The 26,532-nt window shown below is 42.4% G+C and overlaps 1 protein-coding gene across 1 annotated transcript; it reads right to left on the reverse strand.

Annotated features, from left to right (window-relative positions):
* Window positions 1–3,707: 3,707 nt before the first annotated feature.
* Window positions 3,708–22,643, reverse strand: LOC138741024 (hepatic and glial cell adhesion molecule-like). The gene is made up of 6 exons (XM_069894476.1): window positions 22,497–22,643; window positions 19,604–19,885; window positions 17,455–17,548; window positions 14,939–15,012; window positions 7,888–7,961; window positions 3,708–5,639 (listed from the first exon to the last, which is right to left on the reverse strand). Exons 1-6 carry the CDS (start codon window positions 22,567–22,569, stop codon window positions 5,343–5,345), a joined length of 894 nt encoding a protein of 297 aa, XP_069750577.1. The 5' UTR covers window positions 22,570–22,643; the 3' UTR covers window positions 3,708–5,342.
* Between the last annotated feature and the right edge of the window lie 3,889 nt (window positions 22,644–26,532).

A 26,532-nucleotide genomic window follows, 5' to 3' on the forward strand; every position in this document is an offset into this window, starting at 1 on the left:
AAGTGGAACTGTTCACGTTTCAGGTCCAAGGCCCTTCATCAGAAAGAGAGAAACAAGTTAATCTAGGTAGCAGAGAGTTTGGTTGTGGGGGGTAGGATTGGATGGAACCAAGGATGACTTACATAGAAACATAGAAAATAGGTGTAGGAGTAGGCCATTTGGCCCTTCAAGCCTACACCGCCATTCAATATGATCATGGCTGATCATCCACTCAATACCCTGTTCCAGCTCTCTCTCTCCATAGCCCCTGATCCCCCTAGTCACAAGTACTAAATCTAACTCTCTCTTAAATATAGCTATGGAACCGGCCTCAATCACTTCCTGTGGCAGAGAATTCCATAAATTCACCACCCTCTGAGTGAAAGAATTCTTCCTCATCTCAGTCCTAAAGGACTTCCCCTTTATCCTTAAACTGTGACTCCTGGTTCTAGACTTGCTCAACATTGGGAACAATCTTCCTACATCTCGCCTGTCAAATCCCTTAAGAATTTTGAACATTTCCATTAAACCTCCTCTTAATCATCTAAAGTCCAGTGAGTACAAGCCCAGTCATTCTAGCCTTTCTTCATATGCAAGTCCCGCCATCCCTGGTCAACCTTTTCTGCACTCTCTCCACGGCAATGATGTCCTTCCTCAGATAAGGAGACCAAAACTGAACACAATACTCCAGGTAAGGTCTCACCAAGGCCCAATACAACTGCATCAATACCTCTCTGCTCCTGAACTCAAATCCTCTTGATATGAATGCCAACGTACCATTCGCCTTTTTTACTGCTTGCTGCACCTGCCTCCCCACTTTTAATGACTGATGCACAGCAACACCCAGGTCTCTTTGCATCTCCCCTTTTCCTAATTGGATACCATTAAGACAGTACTCAGCTCTCGCATTCTTTCCTCCAAAGTGGATAACCACACACTTATCCACATTATATTGCATCTGCCATGCATTTGCCCACTCACCCTGCACACTCTTAACAGCCTCTACACAGCTTACAATCCCACCCAGCTTCGTGTCGCCTGGAAACTTGGAAGTGCTGTTTTCTATTTCCTCATCTAAATCATTAATATATATCGTAAATAACTGGGGTCCTAGCACTGAGCCTTGTGGTTCCCCACTAGTAACTGACTGCCATTCCGAAAAGTACCCCTTTATTCCTACTCTTTGCTTCCTATCTGTCAACCAATTCTCTATCCACCTCAATACCATATCCCCTATACCGTGTGCCTTAAGTTTGTATAGTAATCTCCTGTGTGGGACCTTATCAGAAGCCTTCTGAAAATCCAGGTAAACCACATCTACTGGTTCTCCCCTATCCACTCTACTAGTTACATCCTCAAAAAATTCAATGATTAGTCAGACACAGTCTACTTTTAACTGTCCCTGAACTGCCACATTAGGTGGGGGTTTTCTTGGTTCTCAAGCAGAACCATTGAATACCACAGCAGAGAAAACAGGCTATTTGGCCCTTCTAGTCTGTGCCACAACATCATTCTGCTAGTCCCACTGATCTACACCCATTCCATAACCCTCCAGACCTCTCCTATCCATATATCTATCCAATTTATTCTTAAAACTCAAGAGTGAGCTTACATTTACTACGTCAGCTGTCAGCTCGTTCCACACTCCCACTACTCTGAGTGAAGAAGTTCCCCTTAATGCTCCCCCTAAACCTTTCCCTTTTCACCCTAAAAACTAACTCTCTTTCTGAATTCGTCATGGAGTTATACAGCATGGACCAGGCCCTGAAGCCCAACTTGTCTGGTCGAGACTCATTTGTTTGCATTTGGTCTAATTCAAATCATGGGTCTCAGACCTGGATCGTTAACAGTTCCTCATACCATAGATACTTGCCTACCCTGTTGAGTGGCCCAAGTAATTTCTATTTTTATTGCTGGAGACACCAGTGTTTGGCTAAAATGCTTATATGCATTGCCCTCTTTCCACCCTAGCTGTTAAATAGAACTGCTGAATGATATCCATCCACTTACCATGGAAGGGATAGGGAGACGGGAATCTCACATGGGGTGTGTGGCCAGGCTGTTAAAGATTGGAATGCAGAAATGTGATAAGTGTTTTGACTGTGGATAGCCACGGGGTCTTAAGATGGAAATTACAGAAATAAAAGATGGAATTTTATCAAAAACGGCAATGTGGTATGTAAGTCATTCACTGTGGGGAGACAACACATTGGGACACTGTGGTATGTCGGTCATTCACTGTGGGGAGACAACACATTGGGACACTGTGGTATGTCGGTCATTCACTGTGGGGAGACAACACATTGGGACACTGTTCTGAAGGAATCAACCAGATTGAGTTCCATATTTATACTTCAGTGTTAAGATATCACCAGGCAGCACATTGCAATGCATTTATAGAGTGATTAAAATATATATATTAAAAATAACATTGCAAATGAAGGACTGAATGGTAAATAGTGGTATGATGTTGGCTCCCTGTCAATGCACAAGAATCAGGGTTGCTGACCAATAGATGCACTTTCTCGATGTGAATTAACTCTGATGAAGGTTACAAACTCTTTCTGTTTCAAATTGCATTATTATGGTTACATGACTGAATATTGCAAGGAAATGAGGTGAGGGGGGGGTGCGAGGAGAAGAGGCTTGAGGAACAAAGGATCAAGCCCTGAGTTATCTGGTGTTCTTACAATTCGAGATCCCCAGATATGGGAATGACAGAAAATTGGGAGAAGTTGGAATGAAGAATAGGCTCTGAGAATAGAAAGGAATTGTACAAAGGTGCTGGTTTCCATAAAGTTTAAGCTTACAAGTTGCTTTTGGAGAATTTATCATTGAAAATTAGTAACAGGGAAAGTATATTCCTGCTCACCATGACCATTGGCCAATAATAAAGATAAACAAGAAGTTTGTCGATACTGGGGAACTAGTACTGTACACAAAGGTACAGGAGGAATTCACAAGTCACACATGGAAAGCAATAGACAAGTGACGTTTTGGTATGAGCCCTTCAGATATGCTGAAAATTACCCAGAAGCATGAATAAGAAGGTGGGAAATGGTGGTGTGGGGGAAGGCTAGTTGGTGAAAGGCAGATACAAAAGGGAAGGGGAAGAAGAGCGAGGAGATGATAGAGGTGGAGGGGGGAAGGGGAGAGACAGAGGACTGAGGAAGATGGTCCCTGATAGGACACAGGAAGGAAAGGGGCCGGGGAGCTGGAGGAAGTGAGTCAGAGAAATGAGGGAAAGTGAGAGAATGGAGGGAGAGGCGTTATTGGAAATTGGAGGTCGATATTGATGCTGCTTGGGGACTCCTAAGATGGAATATATGCTGTTGTATATGAAGTAAATAAAGGTGAGAAGACCACCAAAACAATTGCTTAATACAGTGGAGAGAATTTGCCTGGAAGGTGTTTTGGGTCTGCTTCGCAGTATTCTATCTCACTGACCAAAACAGAGCATAGAAACAGGCTCTTCAGGCCAACTTGCCCAGGCCAACCAAAATGTCTCAGCCACACAAGTCCCATCTGCCTATGTTTGGACCACATCCCTCTCAACTTATCCTATGTATCTGTCCAATCTTTTTCTTAAACATTGAAATAGTACCTGCCAACCAACTTCTCCCGCAGCCTGTTCCATACCCCCACCATCACCTGTGTAAAAAAATACACCCCTCAGATTCCTGTTAAATCTCTCCCTCCCCCCCATTGTCCCCCCCTATGTCCTCTGATTACTGATCCCCCAGCTCTAGGCAAAAGACTCTTTGTGTTCACCCAATTTATTCCTCTCGAACATCTTATTATCGGAAGCATCTTGTGTTTGGACAAGGAATAGGTCACTTGAATAATTTAAAGTATCAGCCTCTCTCTGATACTGAAAACTATTTGGGTAAAGTTGTATTCAAAGCATTCCATTTCTTGATTGTCTCTCCCCTATCCCTGGGGTTCTGGGATACTGATCATGTATTAGCAGCACTCCAGCACCTCACTGAAATAGACAATTTTCCATAAGGGAACTTAGATTATGGAGAAGACTGTTGAAACTGCAGGAAGCATCTCAGCCAAGCTGATTTCCCACACTAACTTGTTGTGAAGATACCTGCATTTTCTCAGGGAGTTAGTGGCTAATTATTAGGTCACCAGAAACCATCTTTAATGTACAGTTATCATTTTCATGTAATATAGAATAACCAGTGGGATGGGTCATTAAAGCTTGAAGTACAAAAGTGATCTATTTGGTGCCCTGTTTTGAGTCATGAAAAACATGATCATTGCCAGACCATCACTTGGTTCCAGTACATTGGCTATCCTCATTTCCTGGCTCTTTTTGGATTGAATAGGCTGTAATACTTTTTTAAAAATATTGATCTTTTTGAAATCTCTCTAACCATCTTGCAGTGAAGGACCATTCCCAGACCAGTTGTCTAATCTCGAAGAGGTCACCTCAGAAGCAGGATTAATTGGAATGACCTGCATTGGCTTCTATAAAACAGAAGATGTGTGTTTGCCACTGATAACTGGTGTTGGTTCAGGTCCATTAAACTGTGTTTTTATTCAAGTAAAGCTATCCATTGCCTTTCCTTTGGGAAATCTCGTCAACATTTTCAGATTTGCCTTTCTTCACGCATGCCTAAAGGTGTTGAAGATGGCATCAAAATAGGCCTGTTCATGTCTATATTCTTGCATCTTTTAGCAGGATTAGGGGTGAAAGTCACTCCCCATTCTCACCTATGGACACAAAATTGTTGTGCCATGAGCTGCCAGTGCAGCACAGTATATCAGTCCTGGGATCTTGTTCATTCATGTGGCTCAGGGCCACATCTGGGTAAGGCCTACCAGGAGAAGAGAGACCACTGTTAGAGTGGGATTTCTGCAAGCTCTCTGAACCCCTAAAGTTACAATCATTGAAGAGCCATGTCCTTCTGCATCTTTAGTTCCTGCATCTCCGTTACCTGATGGCCAATCAGGGAGTTCACTATAGAAATAATTCCATTTACAATTTAAAAATGGATCATTAATTCTACTATTACATTTAACACATCTGAAACTTACAATGTCCAAAACTGAGTAATTAAACCACCTACCCAATACAAAATAGGCACTATTCAAATGAGGTGCATTGGTGGATAGTTTATATATTTGATGCCAGGAGTCTAATCTTGATTTACATTTTAGGACCAAGGGCTTCCTTATTGAGCACTAGTTGCAGGAAACAAGGTTATGAGCATTGCATATACACTCAGGAAAAACAGTTATTGGGGGCAAGAGGGAAGGGCCTTGGATGCTCTCCAGGCTTTGATATTGATATTTCTGCACCTACAGTATATTTTATGTCTGTAACGGAATTTATAAAATCTTTTTAAGGATTAATTTTCTTCCACATTAGCCTCATCTTGCTCCATGATTATTTGGACTCCTGTGGGACGAATAATGCGGTTGGCACTCCTCTGGGGTGCTGCTGAGCTGGGAGATCCACTTGGTGACTTCTGCAGTCTGGTAGACCCAGGAGATCGAACAGGGGACCTGCTGTATCGCCTTGGTGACTGCCCACCTGATCTTGGAGATCGAGCTGGAGAGATGGAGGGAACTATGAATTCAACCTGATCTGTTGCATTTTTGGAATCAATGTAGAGTTTTTCCTCTTCATCTTCATCTGGAGAATCCTGGAAAAGACAACAGGCTAGGTAAGATCATTTAATTCTGAGAAGTCTTGTTACAGAATAAAGTCTATCGTGCTGGGAATCATTACACATTAATGGACAACATTAAAAACCACCATGAATACAGTGTTTTAAACGAGAGAATGCTTGAATTTTAAAAATGTAGATAAATTAAAAAGATAGAACAAAGTGGTAAACTTGAAGGACTCGCAGTCTTGAAGGGACCAAGTTAAATAACGACTTGCATTTATACCAAAAATACCCCAAAGTACATTAGAGGGATGATATTTAAAACCATTTCTAATCCAGGATATTCAGGGATCTGAGGAAAGTTGAAATATGGTAAAGAACTGGATTTTAAAGAACATCTTAAAGGAGGAAAGAGAAGTATAGATGTGGTCAGATTTAGAGAAGAATTCCAGAGGTTATTGTCTTAGAGGCTAAGGATATGGTTATCAATGGAAATAAAGTTGGGGATGCACTGTAGGAGGAATCATATTTTTCTGTTACAAGCCCTTTCACCTTTGAATTAGAAGATCATAAATTTAACTGTGAGTTCAGAGCTCCAGTTAATTAGCTGGGCTATTGTTTTTATGACATATTGAAGGTATCCTGTCTTAAAGGTTATTGGTGTGCAGATAGGTTTTAGGTTTAGTGCTTGGCTTCTGCTGGAGTACTATGTACACTTTTGGTCACCTCACCTTATAAAGGTGGCCAATGCCTTGCAGAGATGCAGAGGAATTTGGCCAAGATGGTAATAGACTGTGGTTATGCCAAGAGATTTCAGAAGCTGAGAATGTTCTCCCTGGAGAAGTTTAAGGGGAGAATGGGGTTCTTCTTAGAAATTGTTAAAGATGAACTAATAGGAGATTTCCAAGGTGAAATCAAGGTGAATATTGAAAGCTGAAGCACAATCCCCACAGGCAAATGATGAATAACCAGTGGTTAGGTTTAAAATTATTCGCAAAAGATCGAAAGGGGAAATTACTTTTGTTTTCCTCTCCAAAAGATGTTGGTATCTATATCACTAATTAAAAGGCTTTTTGGAAGAAAAATAGGTTATAGGTGTGAAGGATTAGATTGTTAGGGAGTAGATTTACTGTGCTGTAACATTCAATGCTGGGGTCATGATGCAGCAGTTGCAGTTAACAAAAAGGAGCAAAGCTTTAGATTTCTTATGGTCTGCTTAGAGAAGTGGCATATTAACCTAGAAAAGTGTGAAGAAATACAATTGGAGAGGTCAAAAAGGGAAAGAGTATCTAGTGATTGGCAGGATACTGAGAGTTGTGAATGTACAAAGGGACTTGGAGTCCTTGGTGGCTTGAAGACAGCAAGCCAGGACAATAGGATTAAAAAGGCACATAAGATGCATTTATTAGCCAAGGCTTCAAATACATTACACTAAATGTATATACAATACTAGTTGGATTGCATTGAGCTCTGATCACCAGATGGTACAAAAAATGAGATTGCTTCAGTAATTGTGCAGAGGAGATTGCTGTTAGGAACTTAAAACTTTGTTATAGAGAAAGATTAGTTATGCCAGGGTAGTTATGCTTGGCATAGAAGAGACTAAGGGGGCATTTAATTGAAGTGGATAAGATTATGAAGGGTTAAGACAGAGAAAATATGAGAGATCTTAAGGCCAAAACCCAGGAAGCACAGATTTTAATTCTTTTTTAAATTTAGACATACAACACGGTAACAGACCATTTTGGCCCATGAGCATGTGCCGTCCGATTACACCCAATTAATCGACAACCCCCGGTACTTTTCGAATGGGAGAAGGAAACTGGAGTCCCCGGGGAAAAACCCACGCAGACAAGGGGAGAACATACAAGCTCCTTATAGACTTAAAGGATTTAAAGAATTAGAGGAAAGATGAGGAAATTAAAAAGGAAGGTAAGGCAGCCTCTTTTTCAGATTTAAAAAAAAAGTATTGGATTCACATTTTATGACCTGTGACCTTTATGGCTATGGACTGAGTGTTGAAAGTTAGAATTAAGCTGGGTTGTTCTTTGTTTGACCCATATAGTCAGTAATAGGCTGAATGGTATCCTTCTGTGTACAGGTTTTCTGTAATTCAATGAAACATTCAATGATATTTTTAACACATTTGATTGCCAAACCTACATATTTTGTGCATATGTGTTTAAATAAACAGATTTTATGATTGGGTTGTAGTTCCTGATCCGTCACCGAGTAAGTGAAATACCTATAGTAATCAGGAACAAGATTCTGCTTCTCATACCTTTTCTTTGATGACATATAATCTCTTCGGGTTCTTTCGCTCACGTTTATGCTCTGCCCCTTTTGGTAGCAGTTCTACTGAGAAAGAAACAGAAATAGCATGGAATCATTAACAAGATGCTGGAAACTTGAACAAAAAGAGTTGCTGGAGGAATTCAGCAGGTCAGGTCGTATCAATGGCAGGGAATTGAAAGTCAGTGTTTCTGGTCTCAGTGAAGGGTCTTGATGTGAAATATCGACTCTCCATTTCAAGTCAAGCCAAGTTTATTGTAATCTGATTACACAAGTACAACCTGATGAAACAGTGTTCTCTGGTCCTCGGTGCAAAACACGCAGACGTACAACCTGATGTAACACACATACAAGATAAACAATACATGTGCAGGACGAGTATTCATATATCCAAATAAATATTGTTTCATAAACATGACAGTCTCCGACAGTTAGAGTGGGCAGTTCTTTGATCGTTCAGCATTCTTGCTGCCCTTGACAAGAAGCTGATCCTCAGCCTGGTGGTGCTGGCTCTGATACTCTTGTATCTCTTTCCTGGCGAGAGCAGCTAAAAGATGCTGTGTGAGGGTTGGAAGGGGTCCTCAATGATTTTGCGTGCCCTCTTCAGATTACGATCCCGGTAGATTACGCTGATGGGGCGGGGGGGGGGGTGGTGTTGAGTGATAATTCTAGTGATCCTCTCTGCCATTCTTATTGTCCTATGGATTGACCTCTGATCCATTTCACTGCAGCAACTGTACCACACTGTGATGCAACTGGCCAGGATGTTCTCGGTAGAGCTCCTGTGGAAGGTTGACATAATGGTGGCAGGTCGCCTTGCCCGCTTCAGTCTTCTCAAAAAGTGCAGTCGCTGTTGCACCTTCTTGACAAGTGAGAAGATGTTGTGTGTCCACAATAGTTCACTAGTTAAGTGAACTCCAAGCAACTTGGTGCTCTCCACTATCGAGCTATTCTCTCCATAGATGCAGTCCGACCCACCGACCTCCTCCAGCTACTCATTTTTTTTGGCTGTTAACTGGTTCTAGATCAGATTTTAACCTCTCTATGAATTTCATAACCCTTAATGTTCCCCCAAGAGAAGACCTATTTGTTGATCTTTTGTGATTCACGTTGACCTTACCCACGATTCAGTGATCAAACACATTCCTAATTTTTGAAGATCAATATTGGTTGGTTCCAGAAATTGTCTCCTCATCTATATATTTGGTATTTTCATACTTAAATATATTTTAAAAACATTAACATTTAACTAATTTGCTCAGGGATATGCCAGTCCTTTGAGAAGTTGGTATTGTACTGGCTCAACATCCTCAACATCCATTGGAGCGCTTTCATCCCTAACGTCGAAGTACTCGAGATGGCAGAGGTCGACAGCATCGAGTCCACGCTGCTGAAGATCCAGCTGCGCTGGATGGGTCACGTCTCCAGAATGGAGGACCATCGCCTTCCCAAGATCGTGTTATATGGCGAGCTCTCCACTGGCCACCGTGACAGAGGTGCACCAAAGAAAAGGTACAAGGACTGCCTAAAGAAATCTCTTGGTGCCTGCCACATTGACCACCGCCAGTGGGCTGATAACGCCTCAAACCGTGCATCTTGGCGCCTCACAGTTTGGCGGGCAGCAACCTCCTTTGAAGAAGACCGCAGAGCCCACCTCACTGACAAAAGGCAAAGGAGGAAAAACCCAACACCCAACCCCAACCAACCAATTTTCCCCTGTAACCGCTGCAACCATGTCTGCCTGTCCCGCATCGGACTTGTCAGCCACAAACGAGCCTGCAGCTGACGTGGACTTTTTACCCCCTCCATAAATCTTCGTCCGCGAAGCCAAGCCAAAGATAGAAAGATTGTACTGGCTATATTCACTCTGAACAGACTATTAACACATAAATGTTAATTTAAATTTCTAAAATAGCTGAAAAATTTAGTGATGGGTCACTATCTGTTTGTACATCTTGATTTCCCTCTCCATTCATATATTTTCACAGAAGAATAAAATTATTTTCAATGAGTTGCTTTAATTTTAGGTCTTGTAATACTCTATTCTTAACACTTGATGGCAGCTGAGCCTTTTTAAAAAAAGGATCAGGTACATTAAGGTGAAAGGTAACTTGGAAAGGAATTGTGGATCAAATTGGATAATGAATTAATTTGTGATATGAACATGATGTGCTGTTTATTGGCTGCAGGTCTCAGATGGGGACCCAATGTTATGAATGGCTAGCAAGTTTAATCTTGCCTGCAACGCCTGATGGGTAAGTACACTGCTGCTGTGGTGAATAGAGGCAAGAATTTGCAATGCAGTCTACATCAGAAGCTGATCTGGGAAACAATCAAGTGTGGCATTACATGGGCTCAACCATTTCCGACACTCGGAAGAGAAACAAAGGAGAAAAAAGGCACCAAAAGACTACCCAGAAATGCACTAAGGGAACGTAAAGGTTCTATTATCGTCATGTAATACTACCTTTAGAATAAAATATACATGAAATTTTTTTTTAAACTTTGTCTACTATAAAGAGGACAGAGAGTCGCTACTTTCTCCAGCGGCCCTCACAGAAATGAGGCCCCAGAGAGAAATGAACTTGCGGCCCCTGGTTTACAAGACCAGGGCTCTCACCACGGAGCGATCAGAGTGGAAATGAGAGATCTACTGTGGTTCGTGGAGTTCGCTCTCCCACACAGAACAGAGGTAGTTCTCTTGAGCCTCATCTTTCATCCTACAAGCTTCTGCATCCAGTACATTATCTTTCATCATTTCCACTAACTGTAGTGGAATCCCACCACATGTCACATTTTCATCTCCCCATCCACTTCCATCGTCGGCATCCTCACCTACCCCTCCCTGACCCCTGGCACTTTCACCGGCAACCATTAGAAGGCCAATACTTATCCTTACTCGTTTTTCCTTACCACCATGCAGAGACCTAAGCAGCCCTTCCAGGTGAGGCAAAGATTTATGTGCACCTCCTCAAGCTCATCTATTTCATGTGATGCTCTTGGTGTGAGCTCTTCTACACGATCGATACCAAGCGCGGATCATCAATACCAAGCGCGGATCAGTGACTGATTTACAGAGTACCTGCACACTGACCACAATGGCCACCCGATCCTCCAGTTGCTTGCCATTTCAACTCACCTTCCCAATTCCCACACCGAGTTGTCCATTCTTGGTTTTTCCCTCTGCCAGGGTGAGGCCAAATACAACCAAGAAGAACAAGAGCTTATATTGTGCGTGGGTAGTCTACAGCACAATGGTTCCAGTTCCAGGTAACCCTTACTTCTTGGTGTTCTTTGCCTTTTCTGTCATTCTGATATAACCCTGTTCCTTTCATTTTCATACCCTTTCCCAAACCCACTCCCCACCACCCCCCCCACCCACCCACCCCATCACCCATTTTGCCCTTAGCCTCTGGGCATCTACTAACCATCTACTTCATCCTCCAAATTCCCTTCCCTATCTCTCCCTTAAATGGTAAAACACGAAAATCTGTAGATGCTGTGTGTGAGCCCTGCTGAGCGAAGAATTCAAACGCAAAGTACATAGACTGTACAAACAGGCTTTAATCTGCTTAAATTTGTACACATGTCTCAGTACCTTCCTGGTTCCCTGTGCTCGACTGACTACCAAAGGGGCCAGCACAACTCTTTATATAGGCCGAGGATTGACAGTGGGCCGGTGGGGCCAGCCTCCCAGGTTGCTTACTTGCGGGTACAGTGATTTCCCCCTGCAGTAGGCTGGTAGGAGAGCAGCTAATGTAGAGATTGTATCACCACACTGTGAAATGTAATTAAAACACATCGATATGCTGGAAGAACTCAGCCGGCCTTTCATTGTCTATAGGAGAGAAAGATATATCGCCAACTTTTCAGGGCCTGAGCCCTTCTTTGCAGAATAAGCAAAAACAGGAAGAATGGAGACAATGCAAGCTTGGGGGGTGGGGGGTTGAGGGGGAGTCCAGACCAACAAATGGTGATAATTGGATATGATAAGGGGAGTGCATGAGTTCATGGAGAGACATGTCAGCAAGGGAATGAAATGGAGAATTGAAATGGGTGGCCACTGGGAGATCCATGCTATTGCAGTGGACAGAGCCGAGGCGCTCAACAATGTGATCTCTCAATCAGTGCCCAGTCTCTCCAATGTAGAAAAAACCAAAACGGGAGCACCGGATACAGTGGATGACCCCTGCAGATTCACAAGTGAAATGTTGCTTCCCTTGGAAGGAATCCCTTAGATGGTTCCTATTCTCTCCTTGCTTTTCAGAATTCATCACAGAGCCATTGTGTGCCCACTCATCACCCACCAGCCTGTCTCCACCTTAATCCTCCCATCCTTTACCTCATTCCATCTACCCCCCTTTTACATTTACCCCATGTCTGCTTCAACCTATCACTCACTTGCATCTGTTCCAAACACCCCTTCCCCTCTCAACTTGATGTGCCCATCATTTTTTGCTCCTTTTTGGGTCCACCTATTGTCTACTTTCACCACATTCCCTTTCCTCTGAATACTGGCTACCTGCCCCCTCCACACACACTCAGTTCTGATGCAGTTTTTCAACCAGGTTTTCCTTCCCTTCACAGATGCTGCTTGACTTGCTGAGTTCCTCTTGCAGTTTAATTTCTTTTTTAGGCCTACACCACAAGTGTGCCATCTACAACTGACCTTCTAAGTTCATATTTGAACAAGGTCATCCTTCAAGGCTATTTGCATTCTCTTGCACTATGTGAGGGTCAGGTGCTTTCCACCAGTTCTGTAACAGACGCCAATGAATAATTGTTCTAGGGCACTAAAGGATTATATAAGGGTGATATTTCCAAGCAATTCCATATACATTTTGTTTGGAATTTTTTTACATTTTATTTTTGCACTGTGTCCAAGAGATGATCAATGACAACTGAAGGTAAGATGCAGACTATAGTGGAGTGTGAAATTCAGAATGCATTTACAGGTAATGCAATTGAATGATTTTGTCACAGGCAGATGGGACCAAAAGGGATATAAAAGTGGCCTGCTCCCCTCTGCGATTCCTCTCCTTCCTTCTACTCTCTGCCTGCTTGTCTAATAGCCTGAGCTAATATGGATTACATAGTAAAACTACCATGAAACGTGACCTTTTTCTGCTTAATAGTCCAAGCTTCCTCCTAAGGGGCCCTGGGAGTGAAATAATTATAATAGATAATTGTGGAGATAATAAGAAGGTCGGACAGCATGTGAGGAGATTTGACGTTTTGGGTGACTTTTCATCAGAACTCCAGAATGATGACGGTAATCACAGTTCATGTTGCCTTTGTTGTATGCACGTTTTCCACGTGTATATGGTTTGTGTCTCAGATGGCCCTTGTCATCCAGTAGACAACCTGTGGTCAGTCATGGTAGCTTCACTGAAGATGACACAGCAGACTGGCAGATAATTAAGACCATGACAGCTGCCAGGAAGTAGCACTGTTCCATATCATAAATTGTGTATTGTTGCAAATCAGTAGGGCATTGAGAGAGTGAAGTCCCTTTCTGTTGTAGACCCAAGTAACTCTTGTGCAGTTAAAGGCAAGCGGTAAAGTGGAGAAGCTTACAATCCTTATTGAAGCCATGGATCTTTGAGAAAGCAGGGTGAAATTTAGTTAGATCGCTGTGAAAAAAAGTCAGTTCCAGTGTTCTCCCTCATTTGCAATTAAATAGAAAACGAAGAGGTCTTGAAAATATTTCCCACTCCAATGGGATGACCTTGATGTTGACAGACTGTTTTAAGATATACTCAGTATGCAAGGAAATGGTTGGTACAATGGCACCACTAGTGAAGTTGCTGCCACACAGCTTCAGCGACCTGGATTCAATCCTGACCTCCGCTGCTGTCTGTGTGGAATTTCCATTTTCTCCCTGTTCCTTTCATGTCAGTTCACACAGAGCTTCTGGTAGAACTGCTTCTTAAACAACCTGCGCAGATATGATCCAAATTAGCAAAATGTAAACATGTTTTAGGCCAATGACACTGAGTGCAAATGAAAGGATCCCTGTGCAAACATATCCTCCCAGCATAGTAGAGAGTTGAAGCTGCAGATATAGAGAGGGAATAGGGCCTGGAAGGTTTTGAAGATGGAGAAAGCAGAATCATTGGAGAGAGAAAGTCAGGGAAGGGTGTATGTGAAGGAGGAGATCACAATTAGGGAGAAGATCGTAACCATGATCTCTTCCTTCACAGTACAGAGGAAGGCAGAGATGAAAGGATTATGAGGGATGGAAATCGAGGTGAAAGTGGGAGGAGTAAATTAAGTGGAAACGAGGACATCGATAGCTGGAGGAGTGCTGAGTGAACATTTTCAAAAATAACAGAGAAAAAGTAACAATCTGGAGGCTTCAGCTTCTCTACAACAGTCCAGATAAAGTAAGGGCACCAACAAAACACAGAGATTCCCCTGAAACCTGTTGCTTTGGTTCATTACAATGTGTAATGATATTGCTTGTGGGTGATAATTTTGCAACCGACTTCAGAACAAGCATTGCATGCAGTTCAGATAATTCCACATGCCTAGTGGCTCATGTGCCTTCACGTTTAATATTTCCATCACAATGCAACAAATCATTGCTCGATGGGATATAATATCTCGGCTAATGTTCATTATTGCATCAAGTAATTCAATCTAGCTATTATGGAGGCAGCAGATTAAAGTTCTCTGCTCTGTGCTGACAACATTCAGAGCAGCCTCCACAAGAAAGCATTCCTTTGTGTCAGGCTTATGTACCACAAGGGTCATTCCTGCGGATTCTCTGAATAAGACTGTCAATTTATATCAAGGTACTTAGGCAGTAATTAAAAACAATGTTCTAATCCATCTAATTTCCAGTCCACTATATTTTGGTGATTTTTAATATTCTTAGTTTTCTATACATACACACTTTACCAAGAGGAAAACAAAATAATTTGCTCAGGAGACTGTATTAATTGGTTTTTCAACCATCCCACCAGCATTGCCTTGTCAGAGGCATGCCTTTCACCTGGCCCACGTACAACCAGCACTTCAGGCAAAATACACTGTACCTTCGTGTTTGGCTCGATCTTCATTCTGCTCAGCTGTATCTTGCAATTCCTCTTTCTCAACTTTGCCTTTATTTCTTAATAAACAAGAAAACCAGTGAGGCTTGAAGCAGACAGATTCATGTTGATTTTTTTAATGCATTTTACAGCTTCTGTATGTTTTATGTTACTTAGAGATACAGCACAGTAACAGGCCTTTCCATGGAATTGCTAAAAGGAATTGCAAATATTTTTCACCCTCCTCTGAGAAGGTGATTCTTCAATATTTTGATACAACAGGGTGCCTTATCAGAAAAGATAAGATTCAAGATTCCTTTTATTGTCATGTAATAATAAGATTAAAAAAAGTGTAAAAGAAAGGTAATTTATTTTTTCCTGTTGTAACGCAAACATAGAGTTGCAGTGAGCAATGCCTGACACCCATAACAGTAAGAGATAGAGAAGTAAAAGAGAGAGAGTTCCTTCAGAGACACTGAGTGTCCATAGATTTACCTCCAGCATTCCTGCAGCCTATGCAGCCGTACTGACCCCTGTTCCATCCACTGGCAACATGAGCTCCAGATCCAAACCTCCGATACATCCAGGAATTTTTCAGTACCCTCCTGAATCCCGGTTCCGATAAGTGGTCCTCATGAGCCACCCTCCAGCAGTCTGGAGCATTTGTGGGTCTTTTGACCGCAAGTCACCAAAGGTTCGTAACCTGTGTGGATCTTTCAGCTGCTGAATCCCACACTAGTCAGCTGCCATGGTTAATGTCCTTCCTGTAGGGCCATCTCCTTTGCTTCTCCTTCTCAACGGGGCATGTTCTCCTTGTTTCTGCACCGGTCCGCTGCTCCCCTGTTGTCTGCAACTCCTCATGTTCCGCTGCTCAGCACAGGCAATGCCATCTTGGGTGCAGTCCAAGAATTAAAAAAAAACACCATCTGCTCCTTTAACAGGCCTTTCAAAGCCCATACGAACTGACGGCAATTGTACCACGTGGTAGGACCCTGCAGAACAGCGCTGTGTCTCTACTCCCCGCTCTCCTGGGTCCACAGCAGCAGTGGCGCTGCTGTAACAGCAGCTCTGACAGTCCTGTTATTTTATTTGTTTGAGAAACAGAGTATTTTTTAAATGATGAGATCGGATTTGTTTCATGTTCAAAGAGACCCAGGTGTACATAGACACAAGCCACTAAAAACTACTTTATAAGTTCAGCCAGTGATTATGAAGGCAATAAATATGTTATACTTCATCTTAAGAAGATTTGAAAGCAGGAGTATGGGAATTTTACCGCATTTGTATAGGTCCTTGATGAGACTGCTGTTAGAGCTTTGCGTGATGCTCTCGTCGCCTTACCCAACAATATACTTGCCTTAACACAGGTGCAGTGAAAACTCACCAGAGTAGTTCTCAGGATGATAGATTTGTTATATGAAGGGAGAATGAGTGAACTAGGTTTACACTCTTTATTGTTTAGTCGAATGAGCAGAGAACTCATTGAAGCACAAAATTCTTGCATGACTTGATAGGCTGGATACAGGGACAATGCTTTCCCTGGCTGAAGAACCTGGAACTGGCAGTCACAGGTTTCATAATAATGGGTGGATCATTCAGGATGGAGAGGAGGAGGAATTTCATCACTCAGAGGGTAGTGAAATTGGAATTCTCTACTCTAGGAGATGGTGACACCTCAGTTGTTGAGTTTACTCAAGACATAGAGATTCAGAAATTCGGATACCAAAGGAATTAAATGGTAAAAAAAAGACTGTGCATGAGGCAATGAGGTAAAAAAATCAACAATGATCTTGATGAGTTGCAGAGAAGAATCAAAGAGTCCAAGAGAAATAATATTCTTATGATGAAGTGGCATCGTTGACATAGCAGTTAGCTCAACGCCTTTACAGCTCCAGCTATCAGGACCAGGATTCAAATCCTGCACTGTCTGTAAGGAGATTGTACGTTCTTGCTGTGTCTGCATGGGTTTTCCTCAGTTCCAGGTTTCTCCCACTGTTTGAAGTGTACCGCAATGTAGGTTAATGGGGTTTAAATTGGGTGGCATGGGCTAGTGGGCTGAAATGGCCTGTCACTGTGCTGTATGTCTAATTTTAAAAAATGCTATTAAGAAACAAACATTGCAATGTGGGACTGGTTTCATGTTGCGGGATGAATTAGGAAAGGTATTTGGACAGATATTTGAAATAGCAAGAACTTAGAGTTCTTATGAAGGCAAATGGGATTAGTGCAAATAGGAAAGGGTTGGCATGGATGAAGAGGGCCAAAGGGCCTGTTTCTGTTCTGTACATTTCTATTATTCTATAACACTTTAAAAAGACATCAATGAACTGAGAAAAGTTATGTGATAATTATGAAGCTTTTATATTTTCTGATTTTTAAATGAATTAGTGCTTTTCAATTACCAGTATGGGATTTGAATTCAGTTTAAACCAATGCAGTAACATAATCACTAAACTACATCAAGACTCTTTAATTAATCATTCTGTAAGTACCAAGTACCAAGAATCTCAGAAAAATCTTACTTTTTTGATGGTTTCCAGCAAGCACACACAGTCACCAAAGTCACCAGAATGAAAATCCCACCTGTAGTCAGGATAATATATAACGAGCTCCGCCCTATGGAAACACAAATTATTATTCAACCATTTTAAACACAAATAGAACATTTCAAAGTAATTACTGCACAGGATGAAAATTATTGCCTTAATTTGCCTGATCTGTTCTATTTTGCCTCAAAATAAAATTTTCAAATTTATATTTATTTCCCTTTGAAAAGATTTAAAGTTTCTGAATCCAATACTGTTCCTTGCTGTACATGCCAGATTCTAACAACTTTCTGCATTGGTTTATAATTCTTTCAACATCATCTTGCAATTGATCTTAAACTTATAAGGAGGGTAGGCTTGATCTGACCATAACTCTTTAGCATTACTTAATTCACCATTTGATCTCAACATGTGAAGGTAGGGTGCATTTGGCCAGGGTAGAGGTTAAGACACCAAAGATCAAAGGTCAAAAAAGTTTTAGAAGGGGATTGAGTCTCTTGTCTAAATCATCCATTCATCATCTGGGTCTTCAATGGGGCTAAAATGAAGGTATGGCTCCAGACTTCCAAAAGGTCTCTCTGTGGAGGCCCATAAACATTCACTTCTGTGGTGGTACACCACTGACCTACTGCAGGGGGCAACCTCTGTACCCGCAGAAGAGCATGGGGACAAGACAACACCTGGCTGGCTGTCAATCAGTCGACCTAAATGGACCAAGCCCCATCCAGTCGGGTGTCAATCACCCTCTGGGATATAAGCCTGAGCCGGCCCTTCGCAGTCACTCTGAGTTTACAGCAGCACTTTCTCACAGCTAGCTCTGTGGAAGTTTATGTTGAATAAAGCCTCTTGTACAGTCTTTTGGTTTTGTGTGTTTGTTTCTGACCGACAGTGCACCACAACTTCACAAACTAGCAGTGTTACATGCAGGAATTTTCCACATGATCCTTCGCAGGGAGGATCCCGAGAAGTGGATCTACAAAGTTTCCCTATGCCTCATGAGTAAATCAATCATGAGGTGTTTTCATGCTGGGCCTCTGCTTCGAGGCCAGCTACAGAGGCAGATAAAAATGTTAAACTCACCTGTTCATGGAGCATCCCTAAAAGGCTGCTCCAGTGCTGCCTTTATGTAGAGTGGTGCCTCAGTGCTTCGTCCAGAGCTGCTGTAGGCTGGGCGACTGTTGCCAGGGCACTGCTTGTCATAAATACGCAGCAATGGCCATCTTTCCTACCCATAATCCCTCATGCAGCTGGAACCACTCAGTGTTTCCCAGAACAGTTCCAGCTGTGTGGGGATTATGGGTAGGGAAAATGGTCATTGCTCTGCTGTGTATTAAGCCACTGGAGTTGATGAGCGGCCCTGAAGTCCGAAGCGGCCTGGTGAGGTGCTGGAGCAGCCAGCTGGCCCTGCCCTGATGGCCCCTGCCAGCCACTCCTGCCCTGACAGCTCCTGCCAACTCCCCTTGCCCTGACGGCCTTGGCAGGCCCCTCCCTGGCCTGAGGGAGGTTATGGAGGGAGAGGGCTGAGTGAGATGGGTCGTGGGCTGATGACATCACCGCCCTTAGCCAGCTGTTTGCAGCTCCAGAACATTCATGCAGGGTGGCAGAGCGCAGCGCACTGCCGCTGACCCTTCCCCCCCGAGAGGGATTGCAGTCGGCACCTTGGAGCTGGCCAGGGCACATACATGGAGGTAAGTCTCCTGATGCAAGGGCAGAGAATCTCTGGCTTTTTGACTTTATAAGTCACTTGCCATACCTTATTGTCAGGTGTTCTTGAACATCAGAACCAACACACTAAATATTTCAGAAACCTTTTGGTGACACTTTTAAGAAGTGATGAGACAAGAATTTGAATCACCTGGGCGCCAAGTTCTGGAAGAGAAGCTTAATATAAATGGATGCCCATTGATCAGTGTGGGTACAATGGACCATATTGCCTGTTTTCATTCTGTATGACTGTGACTTCTGAGGTGATGTTTTTGGCAATAGCTAAAATAGCTGCGATATTTGAAGTGCCATTCTAAATGTCATTGTATATTCACTTGTTATCCATAAGATCTCTTCTCTAAATCTTCCCACTTTCCCCATTGATCCCGAGTGTCCCTCTAAATATTGCTTTTGTACTTACTGTACACAGTCAGTTTGACTGGCATGCTTCGAGAGCTGCTGATTGGGTTCTCCACAGTACAGCTGTAAATGTCATCATCAGTTACGTGGACCTGTGAGATAGTCAGTGTTTTCTGATCACTGGACAAAGAGTACCTTTCATCATTTTCTAGGGGCTTCCCTCCTTTCAGCCATGTGTATATTGGTTTTGTTCCATTTTCATGTGAACAGTTTAATGTTATGTATTCGCTCCGTTCCAATACTGTGGAGGATGATAAGACCACCACGGGCTTCGTCACGGGGACTGGATAATCCAAGGCAGAAAACAGACAATGGGCACAAGGCTGTAAAACACAGAGTGTCCTATACAACAACAACAACAACAACTTGCAGTTATAGAATAGGTGTGGGAGCAAATTCAGTCTAAATTGGCCCCAGGCCAAAGACATACAAATAGGATTTGGGGAGATGGGTGGATGGTGTCAATGAGAGACCACACGCACAGGGGTGATGGATGAATGGAACTTGGTGGATGCTGACAGCAGAATTTTAGATGAACAACTCAGACAGAGGGTGGAAGCTGAGAAGCTGTTGAGGTAAGTAGACTAGGTTATGCCAAGTTAATAAAGTGGATGTTTTCAATACAGCTGGCTTTTTATCCAAAGTAATCTGAAGCAGATTAGCAATTTTATTAAACTTAACCAGGCATCAGACTCTTTGATAGGCACATGGATGCAACAAAATTGAATGTTATAGCTGTGAGGTAGGGAAAAATTAGATGGTTATGAATAGGTTTACACAGGTTGGCACAACACAGGCTGAAGGGTCTGCATTGTGCTGCAATGTTCTATGTTCTAGTATATTGAAAACATAACAGATATATTAATGATTTAGAGTAGGGTGTGGTTAACTGGGTAAGCAAATCTGTGGAAGATACGAAAATAGGGGGAGTGGTGGATAGTGAGGTAGATTATCTTGGATTACAGAAGGATTTCGTTTGTTTGGAAGAGTGGGCTGAAAGATGGCAGATGGAATTCAATGTAGACAAGTGTGAGGTGTTGCATTTCAGTAAAAATAACCAGAATAGGACATATGCAGTTAAGGGGAGGGCATTGAGGCACGCAGAGGAGGGACCTGGGTGCTATGGTACAGAGTTCACTGAAGGTGGATTCCCATGTAGACAGGGTGGTTAAGAAGGCATATGGTATGCTGGCCTTCATAAATCATAGTTTAGGAGCTGGGAGGTGATGCTGCAGCTGTTTAAGGCATTGGTGAGGCCAGGTTTGGAGAACTGTGCTCATTTCTGGTCTTCAAATTATAGAAAGGATAAAGATAAGGTGGAGAGGGTGCAGAGAAGGTTTACAAGGATGTTGCCTGGCTTACAGCATCTGGATTACAGGGAGAGATTAGGAGACTGGGACTTTATTCATTGGAACGTAGATGACTGAGAGGGGACTTGATAGAGGTATTTAAAATTATGAAAGGAATAAATAGACTAGACATAAACAGACTCTTTCCTCTGAGGGCAGGAGAGGTTGGAACAAGAGGCCATAAGTTAAGGGTAAGGGGGCAACACGTTAGGAGAAATATTAGAGGTGGCTTTTTCACTCAGCGTGTGGCGGCAGAATGGAATGAACTTCCAAATGAGATAGTTGCGGCAGGGTCCCTTCTGTCATTTAAGAGAAGGTTGGATTTGTACATGGAGGTGAGGGGGTTGGAGGGTTATTGGTGGTGAGTGGGAGTTTTGAGCTAGTGGGGTTGTTCTAGTGAACTGGTGCGGACTCGAAAGACCGACATGGCCTGTTTCCGCTCCGTAAATGGTTATATGGTTATATTAATCTGTTCACTCATTACTAGCAGCAAGTTAAAAATTGAGGAGTCAGAAATATGTTCATTGGCGTAATAATCAGGAACACAGTTGACTGGTTAGTTGGGGAATTACTGGTGATAAATATGGTCTGGATACAATTTGCTCTTTTTGTGGTTATATTACATTGAAATATTTTTGGCATATTTGGATCTCCAACTCTTTTAGAAACCTAATCTCATTCTTACTTGAAGTCTGTTTATCAGCATGTTAAAGCAAGAGGGATTTCAAGTCCATTGGGGTGGCATGGTTGGTGTAGCATTTAGTGCAATGCTGTAATTGTGCCAGCAATTGGGACCAGGGTTTGAATCCTGCACCATCTGTAAGGAGTTTGTAAGTTCTCCCTGTGTCTGCGTGGGTTTTCCCTGGGGGCTCCAGTTTCCTCCCACCCTTCAAAACGTACTGGGGGGTGTAGGTCAATTGGGTGTAATTGGGCGGCATGGACTCATGGGTTGAAATGACCTGTTACTAAGCAGGCTGTATGTTTAAATTTTAAAAAAAAATCAGGAACAAGAACCAGAACTGATTTTTATTCCCTTGCAAGCTGGGGGTTTGAAATACAAATAGAGTAGACAAATCATGGAGGTGACTGAGCCATTCTGACCAGGAGAATGGTAAGTCTTGCTTCTAGTCCTCACACTGAGTTTGTAGATGCCAATCAAAGGGGTGATGGGGGCACTACAATTAGTGAGAGTCCCTTGATTTAAGGTGGGACACATCAGACCTAATCTTCAAGTAGTTGTAAAGGGAAGTGATTTTTACTTTCAATCCCACATGATCAACAAAAAAACTGAAGAAGTAATAGAATCCTTTCCTTTAACTGAGCATCTGTTGAGGCTCACTGCTTCCTATGCTCATTAGTTATGAATGGGTAGAGGTGGCTGGTGGCCAGGATACAGTAATCAGTGCAATTTGGTGCCTCCATAAGAGTAGCAGGATTACAATGGAGGAGAAACACAAAAATTAAATTTCAAAGGTGGAAGGTAAATGAGAATTATTTTAACATAAATCATAATCCACTTGCTTAGATAGTTTGTCAACAACTTACTATCGACAGTTAAATTGAGTGTTTGTGCTGCAGTGGAAGCATCATCTGTGATTGCAATCTCAACTTCATACATTCCCTCATCGATTAGCTGCAGGTTGTGGATCAACAAAGACCCATTGCGGAAGATCACAATACGATCCTTGTACTCCGGCCGTAACTTGCCCAGGATCCTTGTACCATAGGACTGGACCAAAGGGATGGGTTTGTCTTTCTTCAGCTGCCACTGAATGACAGGAGTCTCGGAACTGCTGGCTGTGTATTGTATAGAAAGCAAGACTGAGCCTCCCACAACACCATGGGTGGTGTGAGCTTGTGTTGTTATGTTCACTCCCTCTGCTGCCACTGAAAACAAGAACGAAATGCCATTAAGAGAAAAGGAGTGTTGTCATCTGAAAATGTGACGTTGGATTAGATCATTCCCTTGTTCATGTGCTGTTGTGACTCAGGTCTAAAGAGAATTTCCATTGGTCACTCTTAAAACACCTGAGGTGCAGTCACGACTTTAAACTTGGAAATGCAAGTCAGAGCCTACAAACGAACAGTGGTTAGGAGACAAATATTAGGACAGAACACCAAGGAGAACTTCACTGACCTACTTTACCAACATTTGGTTCTTCTGTATATACCCGAGAAGGAAGGTGGAACTTTAATGTTAAAAGTACAGGACATCTAGCAATGGATCATTCTACCACTCGTGTAGTGTTATCGCCCTGGATTATGACTCGTTTATTTTCTCTGCAAAATTTTCACCATTTTGATACTAATTACCACAAGATACTAGAAGCATTATGATATTTGATCCAAGCACTTAGTTTATGAACCCGAGATTTTTTTGAGTATTGGCCAACTATGAAGATAAATCCTGCACTTGAGGAATAACTCTCTGGAGACAAATGAGAAATCATGATTGTTAAGTCTTTAAGAGCATAGAAATCTAAAACATGGAAGAAAAAGCAGGCTATTTGAGGTCATTCCACCATTCAATATCACTGTGACCAGCTCCCTTTGTATCTAAAAATCCACTAATCATGAACATGCACTACTTCTGAATATTCATAGCCCTTTGGGGTGGAGTGTTATAAACATTCACAAACAGAGGTCAAGAAATTTCTCTTAACCTCAGTGTTGAATGCTCAACCTTTATTTCTTTTCTTTGGCTTGGCTTCGCAGATGAAGATTTATGGAGGGGTACGCCCACGTCTGCTGCAGGCTCGTTGGTGACTAACAAGTCCGATGCGGGACAGGCAGGCACGGTTGCAAGGGAAAATTAGTGGGTTGGGGTTGGGTGTTGGGTTTTTCCTCCTTTAACCACAGGAAACATGCTTCCCACACCAAACTACTCGTTCTTCCACACTTTGGAATAAAGGGGTATTCTATTCAAATGGCCATACCCACCCTAATGTATTAGTCTGGAGAATCTAGATTACGTTTCTTCTAAAGCAAGTAGATGCTTCTTTAGGTAATGAAACCATAAGCGTGCACGATTCTCCAGGTCTGATCTCATCAATCTCTATGTATTTTCAGCACAATTTCCTTATTTTTACTTTGCCACCCTTAACTTACTATTTACTTCTCCAATCATTTGCTGTTACCTCCATGTTAATCTTATGAGCCTTTATTTATCCTGCACAGGCTAGAACTATAAAGGTCAACAGAGGGATCTCCAGTGTAGCTTTGACTAAGGTCAGCCCACACCAAGAAATGGCCATAGAATCTCCCTCGTCAATTTGTACAAGCATCACATTAGGCCTTTTCAAACTGCCATGTGAAATGGAGTTAACCGGGCAATTTACACGGTTAGTGATCCAGCTACATGGCGATTTGAAAGGGTCCAATCAGGTCAACCCAATCAGAACCCAACCAGGTCCCTGACCTATCTCAGAGGCGGTCAGGGAACCCAGTAAAACCTACCCGGGCATCCTGCTTTAGCGGTTTGAAAGGGGAAAATGGTTGACCCGGTTATTCTGGTGATATCAGCGTTTGCGTCTGGCATCATGGGGAAACCCCTGGCTGAGGTGCCTCTGCCACGGTGGGGTGGGGGAGGAAGAGGGGGACCATGATCGGGGGGAAGAGGTTGCTGCTGCAGGGGAAGAGAGGTTACAATCGGGGGGGGGGGGGTGGGGGGAGAGGTCGCTGCAAATTAACCACTGCATTATGATTCTTCATTTTTGCTTTTAGCAACTAAAGATTCATTCATATCAATCAATAAATCTAAAAGGTATCGCTAGTAGATGTAAAGATATAACCACAAACATGCCATTTGTCTATTCTACAACTTTTCCTAATGATCTTCAATATGACTGATTGGATAATTTCACCTGCAAAAAATTATTACATAAATAGAAGACAAGGGAAAAGTTCAGCACGTCCCTTGGCATCAACTACAAAATGTTGTGTAAATTATATATTCCTTAGGAAATGGTGAAGTTCAATATTCTTCTAATGCAAAACGCTGTTGACTTCTATATATGATTTTCTTGTGGCCACTGTTTTGTTCAAGAATGAGTGAGTCAGACACCAGACTGAGTCGAAATCAAGGTTCTTTATTACCGGATTGTAACACTTACAACTAACAGTGTTAGTTGGAGAAGGCGCATTCTCCTGATATCAGCAAGTGGTGTTTTTTTATACCTCAGGACACATACTTAGTAAATTATCAGACCATTACACTGTCCAATGAATAAGCTGTTGCTACCCTTCACTGTTAGTCTGCTGCTCATCAGCTTGTTAGTGCCAAACTTATCTTGAGTGTACAAGGTCACATCTGCATTCTGTTACTCCTTAGTACTGGGTGACTCCTTCTCCGGTCCCATCTCATGATGTTTTTACCTTACACCACACTTAATAATAGTTGCTGTTCTAATTTTGATCTACGTTTCAATTTAATCATAGATAGGTAATTCCTGTTAGACTTGAAGGGTGTCCCCGAGTAGTCCAAAATATATCACGTATAATAAACTGTCTTAATTGAACTGAATTGCTGATCAGAATTATCTCTAATGATACATTGCATCATGGGAGTCCCTTAGTTGTACTGTACAGAAACAGGCTCTTTGGTTCAACGAGCCCAATGCCAACCAAGCTTGTCCAATGTGCTTGTACTTGTTCTATATATTTGTAATCCTTTCCCATGTGCCTATCGAATTCTCTTTGAAAAATTAGATTTCTCCTCACCTATACTATCCTTCTGGCAACACATTCCATATACTCACCATGTGAAGAAGGTAGTCTTTCCCCTCAAGTTATGGATTCTGCTACACTAGGGACTGTAGAGTGCGTCGAAAGAACCAAAGATTTGTTGACTCAAACCAAGGCTTTTATTAACTAAAAGACTGGAGCATATCACATGTAGGTCGACCAGTCCAGAATAACCTGGTCTGGCCTGGAGCAATCCTTTAAGACCTGCCAGTAGGTGTGGCTACACTCTCACCCAATCACAGTCATCCTACACTATCATCGGTGGTGATAGAATCTGTACTATCACAGGGATATGCTTCTCATGATTTTATATACTTCTATAAAGTTCCCTCTTAGCCTCCCCACCCTCTTCCCTCCCAAGCTTCAGGCAGAGAAGTTCCAGCCTATCCAGCTTCTTTTCATTCAAATCTTTTGGACCCTCAATACTCTTGAGAATCTTCGCTGCACCCTTTCCAGCTTAATGATATCTTTCCTACAGCTGGGTTACCAGAATTGCACAGAATAATTTAACTCTTGTACAGATGTAACATGACATCCCTTCTCTTGTACTCAATGACCTAACTGATGTCGGCAAGCATGCCAAATGCCTTCTTCAGCATCCTGTTTACCTGTGTTGCTACCTTCATGGAACTATGTACCCCCAAAGTCACAAAGATCATATCAATACTATTATTACCCAAAGTACCTGCAAATTAGTCCACAAATGGATTAACGTGCATTTTCTGAAGCATCCAGTTGGTTAGAAGTAAGCATTTCAATGTATTCAGCATCAGCCTTTCATTACTTGGTTGTTTCCCTTAGTGATAATGTATACAATATACATGTTGTAATAGAGACT

Source organism: Narcine bancroftii, chromosome 8 (assembly GCF_036971445.1).
Source record: "Narcine bancroftii isolate sNarBan1 chromosome 8, sNarBan1.hap1, whole genome shotgun sequence".
Classification (NCBI taxonomy): domain Eukaryota; kingdom Metazoa; phylum Chordata; class Chondrichthyes; order Torpediniformes; family Narcinidae; genus Narcine; species Narcine bancroftii.

Bases quoted from the DNA above. Each gene is read 5' to 3' on its own strand.
- LOC138741024 (XM_069894476.1), bottom strand. From the start codon at position 22,569: ATGTATGAAGTTGAGATTGCAATCACAGATGATGCTTCCACTGCAGCA. The intron at 19,886-22,496 runs GTAAGTTGTTGA...TGGATTATCCAG, and splicing joins ACTCAATTTAACTGTCGATA to TCCCCGTGACGAAGCCCGTG. The intron at 17,549-19,603 runs GTAAGTACAAAA...GTGTTTCCATAG, and splicing joins AGTCAAACTGACTGTGTACA to GGCGGAGCTCGTTATATATT.